Source organism: Rutidosis leptorrhynchoides, chromosome 5 (genome assembly GCF_046630445.1).
Source record: "Rutidosis leptorrhynchoides isolate AG116_Rl617_1_P2 chromosome 5, CSIRO_AGI_Rlap_v1, whole genome shotgun sequence".
NCBI lineage: Eukaryota > Viridiplantae > Streptophyta > Magnoliopsida > Asterales > Asteraceae > Rutidosis > Rutidosis leptorrhynchoides.
Window position 1 is genome coordinate 457658480 of NC_092337.1, and position 14106 is coordinate 457672585.

At 33.9% G+C, this 14106-nt stretch overlaps 1 protein-coding gene across 1 annotated transcript; it reads left to right on the top strand.

Annotated features, from left to right (window-relative positions):
- Positions 1-2014: 2014 nt before the first annotated feature.
- Positions 2015-7888, top strand: LOC139846683 (SPX domain-containing membrane protein At4g22990-like). Its single transcript, XM_071836167.1, has 11 exons — positions 2015-2201; positions 3295-3353; positions 3447-3567; positions 3832-4143; positions 4227-4331; positions 4887-5341; positions 5773-6071; positions 6164-6342; positions 6424-6614; positions 6705-6838; positions 7505-7888. The coding sequence occupies exons 2-11, from the start codon at positions 3301-3303 to the stop codon at positions 7741-7743; spliced, it is 2088 nt and encodes a 695-aa protein (XP_071692268.1). The 5' UTR covers positions 2015-2201; positions 3295-3300; the 3' UTR covers positions 7744-7888.
- The last annotated feature ends 6218 nt before the right edge of the window (positions 7889-14106 follow it).

Below are 14106 nucleotides of genomic sequence, written 5' to 3' on the forward strand. Positions count from 1 at the left end.
ATTTATTTTTAATAATTAAACAAGCAATTAGTTTGAAGAAACGGACCCTAATAATTAGGAACTCAGGTTTATGTACCCCATATTATATCACATAGATCTAAGATCAATCACATGGTAAACCAAATTAGTCAAAACATAATCCCTTGAACCTTCGTTCAATCTTGTATCCACAAACACTCGAGAAGCATCAATTGAACTTGAAACTTCATGTGCACATCGAAATAGAATGAAATTCATATGTTTGACTTTTTCTCATGAATGTTGACTTCACGAATCTGAGATCCGAGATGATTTTGAATCTGAATTGTTGCATCACGAAGCATGATTGAGTGATTTGAAACCTGAATATATGTTCAATTCATCGTGATATTGACTAAATCATTTCAGAGACCTCAATCTTCTCCATAGTCACAAACCGAACAAGTTAATACTAATTTTGTAAAAACTGTCAGTGTTCATCTTCCGTTAATGATTGTCGAACATTCAAATGATGTCAGCCAATAAAATTTTAATTTTTGTCTTAAATTAAAATTAACTGACGACGGTGGCGGTGCGGCGGTGGTTGTTCTATATGATGAAGATGAATCGGAACCCAGATCGAAACCCAAATCGATGACCCAGATCGAAACCCAAAACATGATTGTTGTTGGGACTGTATGATGAAGATGAAGATGAATCGGACTGTATGATAAGTGGTCTTCACATCTTAGTCGTAGATGTAATCTTCACCGGAAAACGCATCAGAACTCCGATGGTGGTGGCCGTTACTGAAGCGATGTCTAGCGTCGGAGTTCAATTGGAGTTCCAGATCTATTTTTGGTAAGAAGAAAATGATACCAAATGGGTGGCTACAAATCGAGGGTCAATCAATACAACAAAGCCCCAATTTAATTTTGAAGATACTTGTCAAACTCATACTCCGTATAACGCTCGAGATAAAAAAAAATGGTAACTTTATCATAAACAATGAGTTATATAAAAACGCATTACTTCGTATTATTTAGTAGACATTTTATGAAATTATTTTGGAGTGCTTTGCCAAAGATAATAAGAAAAAGGTAAACTTAAAAAAAACAATTTATTTTTAGACAGATATATAGCCTCACATGCCTAGCAAATGACTAACTTAAAAAGACAATTTTACCCTCACATGCAATGCACATGTCATGACTTAACGGATATTTTTAACGGGAGATTGACGGAGGGACTCGGTATGCTTAAAAGTGATAATAGAGGGACGCTGAAAGCCAAAAAAAAACTTGAGGGACTCTGTTAGCTTTTTGGGGTAAAATGGAGGGATCAATGGCACAATTATTTCTTTATAATAACAAAAAAATGGAGCCAATTGACCCTACCATAAGAGCACTAGGAGTGGGAGTCAGTCTCCCCCACGTCCCTGGTCCCGTCGCCCATTGTTCCACTCCCTGGTCCCGTCGCATACCTCCGTCCCCCTTAGGTCAGTCGCTATGGCGACGGATGTCACCCTTTTTTTTTTTTTTTTTGCTTTTGTTTTTTTAAGGGATAAATTATTAAATATAATAAAATATTATTTTAATACACTAACTAACCCACTAACTGACATTGGTCACCACTCCCCACTTTTTCTAACTCAACAAGTCATGTCTGACATGCCAAGTGACCTCAGTCACCACTCCCAGTGCTCTAAAGAGGCAACTGACCTACGAATATATAAAATTAAAATAAAATAAAATATAAAATATAATAATACAGAAATAAATCCTAAAAGTTAATGGGGTTCCATTAATTGTATTTGATTGATTTTTTATTTTTGGTAAATACCTTGAATGATTATGAAACTAGCTCCAAACCACCCTTAAATGAATATATATGTATAATTAATTAGTAAATAGAAAGATAAGTTTTTTCAACAAAAACAAAAAATCAGCAGTGCCACCCTTCTCTGCCTCCAATCCACCTTTCTGCCTTCTTTTTATCGTTTTTCGCTGGCCACACAACACAAACCGAATATACATTTGTTTATTTATTTATTTATTTATTTATTTATTTATTTGAATTTAAATTAAATTTATATTCATTATATTTAAAAAAAATTGTATACAAATCTCAGTTGCCCTTTTATAGGAAAGTTAGTTAAGTCTATCAATTATTCTTCAGAGAGAAAAAAAATCATATCTTTTTGGTGTGATTCTTGATGCTCATTGATACTGCACACTAAAAAGGTTAGCTTTCTTCTTGTGATGGAATCATAAAAATCATAAGTTGAATTGTTATTTACTGTATTGCTAATTGTGTTTTTACAACTGGGTTTCTTTATTAAAATCCAGGTATCACAAAAAGATTTATGCTTTATGTGTGTGTTCTATTTGTTCGATTCAATTGCAAGATTATTTAGCTATAAAGTAAATTCTCCAATTGGGTTTCTTTTTATTGAATAAAAAATCACAACTTTATTTGATCAATGTAATTGTTAACTAAAAATTGTTGCTTTAGTCTGCTATGTCGGATTTTGTTCTTGTTTTTGTACTCGAAACCTTTAAAGTTAATGGCTGTTGCATTAAAATTTGGAATTTTTTAAGCTGGGTATCTTAGTTTTAGTACATAATTGCTAATTTTGGGTGAATCTTTTAGCACTATTACAATTTGAATCCTCTAATTGGGTATCTTAGTTTTAGTACTAAAATTGCTAATTCAGGGTGAATTTTTGTTAGTTTGTTTGCAATGGAAGTTTCTTTACTTGGGCATTCTTAGTCTGAGGACAAAAGGTGTTACTTTTTAGTGACTATTTTTGCTTGAATTATTGATGTATATGAAGGTTGTCTGGATGATCCATGTGGTTTCTGTTAGGTTTCTTTTTTTGTTGCTTTATTCAAGTTGGATCTAGTCTAGTCATGCTTGTGGGCATGCAAATTTCGATTTGGAAATTGATTTGATTTTGCTTCATGGATGATCCATGTGGTTTTTGTTAGGTGTTTTTTGGCATAAAACTTTATACTTGAACTGATTTTGCACCAATGCTCATTAGAAACTTGTTTTGGTGGGTTGGAAAAAAAGTTGGATGAAATTGCCTTATGATTAAAACTGAAAGGAGGTCCCTTTCGTGATATAATATATTATGTTAGTCGTTAGATCGTCTTGTTATTTTATTTGTTCAGTCGGGTCATGTTCTCTTAACAATTACTAGTACTTATGATGGCGTTTTGTAATTATGTCAATTTATTTGTTAAGGATGTCGTTTTTGTCATTACTACACATTATGCAATTCAAGTGTTTTTTCAGGACGCTTTACGATTTAATTTTATTAATTATTTACAGTGAGAGATGGTTGCTTTCGGGAAAAAGTTGAAGGACCGACAAATTGAAGAATGGAAAGGGTACGTTGCATTTTGTTCGTCGTAATTCTATTTGTTTTTAACTAATTAACTTAAATGACTGAATTCTTTTATGATATTATTACAAATTTGTAGATACTATATCAATTACAAGCTCATGAAGAAAAAGGTGAAGCAGTATGCTCGCCAAATTGAGGCTGGTGGACTTGAGCGCAGATACGTTCTCAAAGATTTTTCAAGAATGCTCGATAACCAGGTAAAAACACACTAAATTTTCAACCTTTTTCTTACACAAAAGCTGTGTCTTTTAGGTTTTCCGTTACAAGGCCGGGACTTATAAAGTTCAATACTTTGTAACTATATACTGTATGTTGAATATGTTATTTTTAAAGGTGTTTCAAGTCAACCTGACTTGACCCGAAACAAAAAGTTCCCATTTTGATCCGGACCCATTTTGTCCTGTTGCCCGTTCCACTATATTTACCATTTATTCTCTCATCATCAACTCGTATGAATACAGATCGAGAAGACTGTTCTTTTCATATTGGAACAACAAGGGCTGCTTGCAAGCAGGCTAGATGGTCTCGGAAAACAGCAAGATGCTCTTCAAGAAGAGCCGGATTTTGCAAAAATATCCGATTTACGAGAAGCGTACAGAGACGTTGGAAGAGATTTATTAAAGCTCCTTTCTTTTGTTGAGATAAATGCCATTGGATTAAGAAAGATCCTTAAGAAGTTTGACAAGCGTTTTGGGTATAGATTTACTGATTATTATGTCAAGACTCGGGCTAATCATCCTTATTCCCAGCTGCAGCAAGTCTTTAAGCATGTGGTAATGTCCATAATCCCGGTCGTATTATGTTACTATGCTTTATTCGTACTTTTGTTTATAGTAACATCTAACCGAATATACAGGGTTTAGGAGCTGTGGTGGGGGCCATATCTCGTAATCTCGCTGAACTTGAAGATCGTCAAGGAAGCTACTTATCAATTTATGATCAACCTGCTCTTCCTCTCCAGGTTCCCCATTTACCTGGCCAATTTCGATTTTTGTATTCACGTAAATATTTGTTTATAGAATTATAGTACTATACTATTTATTGATGTCATCTATCTTTGTTTAAAGAACACGCGTATTTGGTTTTCCTTGCATTATAATATGTGATTTATGTAGGTTTTTGTTTAAGTCTATGGCTTTGTGTCAACAGTTAAACTGTCTTAGGGTATGTTTGGTAAAACTATCTGGTAGATTTTAGTTGGTAGCTGTTAGATTTTTGGATGTGTTTAGGTGTTTGGCAAAGTAGTTGGAAGTGTTAAAAAAAGAGTAAAATGACAAAAAGGTATGATTTTTTTCTCAAACGCTAGTTCTAGTAGCTTTTAGCTTTTTCCCTCCGTCTAAAAGCTTCAAATTTTTTTTAACCAAACGAAGCTTCTTTTTTTATTTTTTATTTTTTTTTTTAAATACGAGTTTTTTTCATTAAAGCTAAAAGCTCCAAAAAAGCTCTGATCCAAACATACCCTACACTATGACTCAAATTATTTGAATTGATGATCCTTATTAAATAATATTTGCAGGATCCTGTTATCGACACCATTAAAGCAGCAGTTGACAGATTAAGTTACTCAACGAATTTCCTCACGTTTTTGGGACAACATGCTCTTATTATGCAAGAGGACTTACCGATACCTTCGGAGGAACAAGTTGACGATCAACGCTACCATTTTATGTCACTTCTCTTGAATCTAGCAAACACGTTTCTTTATATGGTCAATACGTATATCATAGTTCCAACTGCTGATGATTACTCTACGAGTCTAGGAGCTGCACCAACTGTTTGTGGTATTGTTATTGGTGCAATGGCTGTTGCCCAAATATTCTCGTCGGTTTATTTTAGCGCTTGGTCAAACAAGTCTTACTTTAGACCCTTGGTCTTTAGCAGTGTAGCGTTGTTCATAGGGAACGCCATGTATGCAATGGCTTACGATTTTAACTCGATTACCGTGCTTTTACTTGGTCGCCTATTTTGTGGGTGAGTTCTCATATTTTTACTTGTTGACTTTTTGTGTAGTCAAACCTAGGTCGTGTTTGTTTTTTTAACATTGTTTTTGTCTGAAGATCTGCGGACTACGTCTGTAGAGAAGTTTTGACCTAAATGTCTTTATGTGCTGAATAGTGAATAATGTTTGTTTTTATGTCTACAAAATAACTTAATCCTGTCTGCACCACTTAGAAGCATATTTCTAAGCCTGTGAGTTCGCAGACAGAATAAACCATTATTTTTATCTTATGTCTTTGGAAAAACAAACTGTTTGCACTATAAACGTCCGTGGGAGCGCAAACATAATACATACTTTTATTCCAATGTTTTACACATAAATTCATTTTGAAAATTTTGTTTCTTTCATCTCAAATTTGGTATAATATATCATTTTTTTTTGTTTGTTTCTTTATGATTAACAGTCTTGGTTCAGCTAGAGCTGTAAACCGAAGATATATCAGCGATTGCGTGCCTCTTAAAATCCGGATGCAGGCTTCGGCGGGTTTCGTTAGTGCCAGTGCATTAGGAATGGCTTGCGGGCCCGCACTTGCAGGCTTGTTACAATTCAAATTCAAGTTATACAGTATGACCATTGACCAAAACACTGCGCCTGGTTGGATCATGGCGTTTGCATGGTTGTTTTATCTGGTTTGGTTATGGATCTCGTTTAGGGAACCCGCTCATCCAACAGATGAAAAGCCTGAATCCGAATCTACTTCTGGTATGTCTTTTATATTAGTTTGTGATCAGATAATCACTTTTGAAATGCACTTACGTTTGACTTTTTCTTGGGGTGTTGACTTTTGACACCAGGTCCAGCTAATAGTGATGTTCTTGAAAAGGGTGTAACGCAACCGTTACTTATAAGTTCCGAATCACACCAAGATGATGAAGAAAACGAATTTGACGGTAGTGAAGAAACTTCTGAGGATATACGTGCACCTGTAAATTCGATTGGAGCAGCGTACAGATTACTCACACCTTCTGTGAAGGTATTCATTTGTTCAAGTTTGACTTTTTCTCAGACTTTGACTTTTTGGGTTTAACGTTGTTGACTTTTTTCGATGTTTCAGGTTCAGCTGTTGATTTATTTCATGTTGAAGTACGCAATGGAGATTTTGTTATCGGAATCTAGTGTCGTTACTACGTATTACTTCAATTGGACTACTGGAACAGTAGCAATCTTTCTTGCGTGTCTTGGTTTGACTGTTCTTCCTATTAATGTTGTTGTCGGAAGCTACATTAGTAACATGTTTGAAGACAGGTAAATCTTGTAAATTACATTACGATTCCACTTTTTATACACTTTACGGATTGTTGAAATTTTTTGTGATGTTTGTTTTCTTGTTTTCAGACAAATTTTACTCGTATCTGAAATCGTGGTGTGTCTTGGCATTCTCATGAGCTTTCACGTCGTTATTCCATATTCGGTCCCGCAATACGTCATCTCAGGACTCATCATGTTTGTCGCCGCAGAAGTATTAGAAGGTATGTTGTTAATAAAAGATTAGACTGGGCCATCTTGACCCAGTTATCGATAAATGGGTCAAATCAGGATGTATCATACACCCATTGGGTCCTTTAGATAATATAAAAATTCTAAATGTGGAACGTGTAAAATGGGTAAGGTCAAACGGGTTGAAAGCCGGTAAATTAGAAAGTACACAAGAAGTGATACCAATATATTTTAATTGTAATAATATTAATATTAATATTAATATTAATAGTATTAATATGATACACTATTTTTTTGCCAAAAATAACACGATTTTTTATAGAAACGAAATCATTTTCCAAAAGAAAGCGTCCTCAACCGGATACACCAAGATATACAACAAATGATCGTAGAGGCTCGAACATGGAGAGCGAGAACAATCTATAACTATCTGCACCGAGCCTCAGATAAAACCCACAAAGCGAACAAAACAAAGATAAAAGCAAAACAATATATAACTTATACACTAATAATATTAGTATATATAACTTATTAAATCTGACCTGTTTTGATCAGTACACAAGCACTTGTTTCAACTTGCCTGTATTTTCACTTGACAATATGCATATGCGTAGGACTAAAATGTATGCCATATAAAAATTTTTAAAGCTTTGAAAACTACAAAACACATAGTTTATGTTTTCTTTTGTGTTTGCCAGGTGTGAATTTGTCGCTATTGTCACGTGTGATGTCATCAAGACTCTCTCGTGGGACGTTTAACGGCGGGCTACTATCAACAGAAGCAGGAACCATTGCTCGAGTGATTGCTGATGCTACGATTACATTGGCTGGATATGTGGGTGAGAGCAGGCTCTTGAATGTGACTCTGTTACCGTCACTTATGATTTGCATAATGTCGATCGTTGCGACTTGTTTTACCTACAATTCTTTGTACTGATGATCACGATCACACGTGTTAATGTTGGTTTGATAGAAAAGTCACATCTGAACATCTATATTCATTTCTGTACATTCTTATGTGACGTAAATTTTGGATGTTTCATTATTGGTAATTTTGTTTATGACATTGTTTCTTCAGTTTTGATTGTTGATGTTACCTTTTAGACTAATGTATCATTTTCATATATTATATTATATTAATATTATAAAATTATAAGGTTATAAATTATATTTACAATTTATAAGATTGGATGCTTCTCAAAATCAATATTTGATGTTGGTGGTTTAGATGGTAACAATACATTTTAAGTCGTTTGTTTTTGTTTTTACTCTTTCTTGAAAATTGAAATCAGTCAATTACCAATTATTTTGATAAAAAGGCAACGAATCATTAATGAATAAAGAACTTTAATAAGATTGGTTGTAATTATGTAAGGTGAGCCGTTTTTACTAATAATAACTGTATCTTCAACGATACTTTACAAATCTTAATTTAAAAACTCAATTGGGGAATAAGTTTTGGCTCCATTACATAAACCTATTTAAAACCTCTTAAAACTTTTTGTTTCTTAGCGACCGAAATTCTGGAATACGGTTCGATAAAACCTTCAAAATCGTAAGAGAAAAGTGTATATAGATTTTAAAAGTCGAGTGATGATATGTACACAACCTATTTTTGTTATGTACACAACCATCATGTTTTACAGTGTTGTACAGTACAACACTGTAAAGCATTCTGGTTGTGTACATAACAAATTGAGGTTGTGTACATATCACTCCCCATTTTAAAATGGTACAACATGTTTGGAAATAAAAAACTTCAATTTTTTTTTTTTTTTTTTTTTTTTTTTTTTGGGGTAAAAGGAGATTCCCATTTGTTTCAATAAATCAAAATTGTTTATGAAGGTTTTAAATAGGTTTATGCATTGAAGCTAAAGTTTTTTCAATTGAACTTTCACATAAGAACTACTTAAAACATTACACTGATCTAAGGATGAAATCCGCATACTAGATTTGCATATATCACATCAATCAAATTATATTATTTTATTACAATTTTAATTATTTATAGTTATGTTAATTATTTTGTAATTGTGATTGAGAGACAACATTTTAACATTACAACAGAGGATCAGACTCAATAATGCCAGCATGGGCGATTAGCCGATAACATAGACCCACCTCTTAAATGCCTCAAAAATGGATGTACTTGTAATAATTTACGCTCTATAAATAGATAACAATTTTATATCAATATTCAAAACTTTTATGATCAAACAGTTGTGACTTGTGATTGGCAGAGATCATCCAAATATATGAGATGGTCCAGCTAGTAATTGTTTGTTTTATAGAGTAGCATCTTTTTTTTTTCCCCCCGAACATATACGGAGTACTATATAAATAAAGAAGATATTCTATGATCTAGAGCGTTACAAGGTGACATATATCAATCTGTTTGAGAAATTAAACTAGTGTCCAACATGAAATGCCATACAGACTATTACACAATACATAGAATGGTACATTGAAAAAATCGGAAGACAAACAAAACTCCCAACTAATAAACTGAATTGTGTTATAATTCAGTAGGCTTATAACTACCTTTAGTGATTTGATTCTTGATGTTATAATTCAGTAGGCTTATAACTACCTTTAGTGATTTGATTCTTGATTTAGAATACTAATAATGAAGTGTAAGAACAAAGATGATAATGGAGAGAAAGAAAGAAACACTTTGTAAGTGTGAGAAATGGTGCAAGTTTAATGCTTGCATTCATGAGTATTTATAGCCTAAAATCTCAATATAAAAATACATACTTTGTGTACTAAAATTGACTATATGTATACACCAAAATTGACTATCCATATCTATATTATTATTATTATTATAACACTCCCCCTTGGATAGCAATTTTATTTTGTTGAAGATCAACTATAAATTACTGCCTCGTTAAAAACCTTGCTAAAGAAAACCCAGTGGGAAAAAACTTTAGCTAAGGGAAAAAGAGTGCAGCATGGAGTTGACTCCCCCTCAAGTAGACATCGCTTCAGCTGTTACATCTTTTGAACATGTCTCATGCCAATGTTATGAACGTGTGTTCTGAAAATAGCAGTTGGAAGTGCTTTCGTGAAAAGATCAGCAGAGTTTTTGCTGGATTGAACATATCTCATTTCAATCTCGTTGTCCTTAATGAGATTTTGAGTGTATGAGAAGAATCTAGGAGGTATGTGTTTGGTTCGGTCACTTTTGATATACCCTTCTTTCATCTGTGCTATGCAAGCTGCATTATCTTCATAGAGAATTGTTGGACTTTTATCGCGTTCTAGTCCACAAGAATCAGTAATGATTTGTGTCATTGATCTCAACCAAAAACATTCCCGAGTAGCTTCATGTAATGCAATCACTTCGGCATGATTTGACGATGTAGCAACAAGTGTTTGTTTTTGAGAACGCCATGATATTGCAGTACCTCCATTTAGGAATACATATCCAGTTTGAGATTTAGCTTTATGTGGATCAGATAAATAACCTGCATTTGCATAACCAACCAAATCTTGTTTTGATTCGTTAGAATAAAATAATCCTAAATCAGTAGTTCCTCGAAGGTATCGAAATATGTGTTTGATCTCATTCCAGTGTCTTTTGGTAGGAGCAGAGCTGAACCTTGCCAACAAATTAACTGCAAAAGAAATGTCAGGTCTTGTACAATTTGTAAGATACATAAGAGCTCCAATTGCACTAAGATATGGTACTTCTGGTCCAAGAATGTCTTCTTGATCTTCACATGGACGAAATGGATCAGCTTCAACATTGAGTGATCTAACAACCATAGGAGTACTTAATGGTTTTGCCTTGTCCATATTGAAACGTTTCAAAATCTTTTCAGTATATGTTTTTTGATGTACAAGTAAACCATTAGGCATATGCTCAATTTGTAAACCAAGGCAATACTTGGTTTTTCCGAGATCTTTCATTTCAAATTCTTTCTTTAGAAGTTGAATGGCTTCATGGATCTCTTTATTTGTACCTATGATGTTAAGATCATCAACATAAACAGCTATGATCACATATCCGGATGTTGTTTTCTTAATGAAAACACAAGGGCAAGTAAGATTATTTGTATACCCTTTGCTTATCAAGTAATCACTTAATCGGTTATACCACATACGTCCCGATTGTTTTAACCCATATAAAGATCTTTGTAATTTAATCGAATACATTTCTTTGGGTTTTGCATTTGATGCTTCTGGTACCTTAAATCCTTCAGGTATCTTCATATATATATCACTATCAAGTGATCCATATAGATAAGCAGTCACAACATCCATGAGATGCATTTCTAAATTTTTAGAAACTGCCAGGCTGATTAAGTATCTAAAAGTAATTGCATCCATAACAGGGGAATAAGTTTCTTCATAATCAATTCCTGGTCTTTGAGAAAAACCTTGAGCTACAAGTCTAGCTTTATACCTTGTAACTTCATTTTTCTCATTTCTTTTTCGGACAAAAATCCATCTGTATCCTACAGGTTTCACATCTTTAGGAGTGAGAATGATGGATCCGAAAACTTTTCTTTTATTGAGTGATTCTAATTCAGCTCGTATTGCTTCTTTCCATTGAGCCCAATCATGTCTATTTTGACATTCAACCATAGATGTTGGTTCTGGATCATCATCATTATTCATGATGTCATATGCAACATTAAATGAAAATTTCTCATCAAGATTTTTCATTTCATTTCGGTTCCATAATATTTTTGAATATGCATAATTGATTGCAATTTCTGTATTGACATCATCAATCTCCTCTGCAGTAGGAGTACTGATTTGTGGTTCTTCTTGAACACTTTCTTTTACTTCATTATCAGCTGATTTTCTTTTTCGAGGATTTTTATCCTTTGAACCAATTGGTCTTCCACGTTTCTGACGTGGCAAAGATTCATGAGTGACGTTATTGCCAGCTTTTGGAATTTCAATTCGAGCTGGAGTATTTACTGCTGGTATATATGATTTTGTCACCGTTTTTGTATCTGTAAATGCATCAGGCAATTGATTTGCAAGTTCTTGTATATGCATTATCTTTTGAACTTCTGTCTCGCATTCTTTTGTGCGAGGATCAAGATACTTTAATTGAGGTTCACACCATGAAACATCATTTTCTTTATTTTTCATTTCTCCCCCTAATCTAGGGAACAATGTTTCATTAAAATGACAATCAGCAAAACGTGCTGTAAAAACGTCACCTGTCATAGGTTCAATATACCTTAATATTGAAGATGTTTCATATCCAACATATATTCCCAACCTCCTTTGAGGACCCATTTTTGTACGTTGTGGTGTTGCAATTGGAACATACACTGCACAACCAAATGTTCTAAGATGGGAAATATTTGGCTCTTGACCAAAAGCAAGTTGTAGGGGGGAATATTTATGACTTGCACTTGGTCTGATGCGAATCAATGCAGCAGCATGTAAAATTGCATGACCCCATATAGATACAGGGAGTTTTGTTCTCATTATCAATGGTCTAGCGATTAACTGTAAACGTTTAATCAATGACTCGGCTAAACCATTTTGTGTATGCACATGAGCAACAGAATGTTCAACAACAATTCCTATAGACATGCAATAGTCATTAAATGCTTGAGATGTAAATTCACCAGCATTATCAAGTCTCACCCTTTTAATGGTGTAATCAGGAAAATGAGCTCTCAATTTAATAATTTGGGCAAGAAATTTTGCAAATGCCACATTACGGCTTGATAACAGACAAACATGAGACCATCTGCTAGATGCGTCTATTAGAACCATGAAATATCTAAATGGTCCACATGGTGGATGAATTGGTCCACATATATCACCTTGAATTCTTTCAAGAAACATTGGTGATTCTTTCTCAACCTTAAGTGGTGAGGGTCTAGTTATCAATTTTCCAAGAGAGCAAGATGTACATGGAACCATTGTATCATGATGGATTTTTCTATCCTTTAGTGGATGTCCATGAGTACATTCAATAATCCTTTTCATCATTGTTGATCCTGGATGGCCTAATCTGTTATGCCATAAACTGAATACACCAGGATCAATATATTTTTCGTTAACTACCATATGTATTTCTGGTACATTTATATGTGTATAATGTAATCCAGAACTAAGTCTTGGCAGTTTTTCAACCACATGACTCTTGTCAGTGATACTTAAATATTTCTCATTTTCTGTTGTCACTGACTGATAATCATACCCGTTAAGGTATATGTCGGAGAAACTCAATAAATTTCTGCTTGACTTGGGAGAAAATAAGGCATCATTTATTAAAAATTTTGTACCATTTGGTAGTATGAAATTTGTCTTTCCTATCCCTTTTATCAAGTTAGCAGGTCCTGATATTGTATGTATAGTTCCTTCCGTTGATTTTAGATTAATAAAATATTTCTCGGATTTAAGTATAGTGTGTGTAGTTCCACTGTCTGCTATACAGAGATCTCCACCACTTGATTGATGTTGTATTCCAGCAAAATTCATATTGAACTTCATATATAAGAAATAAATAGTGAGTACATTAATATTACACAATATTTTAAACGCAAATAGATAGTACTGAAACATTTAGCAAACATAATAACAAAGACAGACGATATTAAATCGTTTATTTTTCGAAAGACACACAACTTAAACATTCAAGAAATCTTCATATAAATCAGATGGTTTCTCAGTGACTGTTGGATCGACGTTATCCACAAAGTTTACTTCCTTTTCTTTATCTTTCAGCGAATCCTGATACATCTTAACAAGATGTTTAGATGTTCGGCAAGTATTAGCCCAGTGGCCCATTCTACCACATCTGTAGCAAGATTCTTCAGAATTTTTAGAAGAATTTTCTTCAACATCTTGTTTAATGGGCTTGTTTTGTGGTTGATATTTATATTTTCGTGGATTACTATTTCTTTGACCACCACGGCCACGACCACGACCACGTCCACGCCCATTACCATTACCATAAGGATGGTTTCTACCATAGTTATGGCTTTTGGCATGATGATGGTGATGGTTATTATAACCACGACCTTGCCCGCGTCCTTGTCCCTGTTTATAATTATTTGCAGTATTTGCTTCAGGGATTGCAAGTGTACCAGTAGGACGGGATTGCTGATTTTTCATTAATAGCTCATCATTTTGCTCTGCAACTAAGAGATATGAATTAAGTTCAGGATATGTTTTGAACTTTAGCATTCTCAAATTTCTTTGCACTGTGATGTTTGCAGCATTCATTGTGGAGAAAGTTTTCTCCATCATGTCTGCATCACTAATTTCATGTCCACAAAATTTAAGTTGTGAACATGTATTATACAGAGCTGAGCTG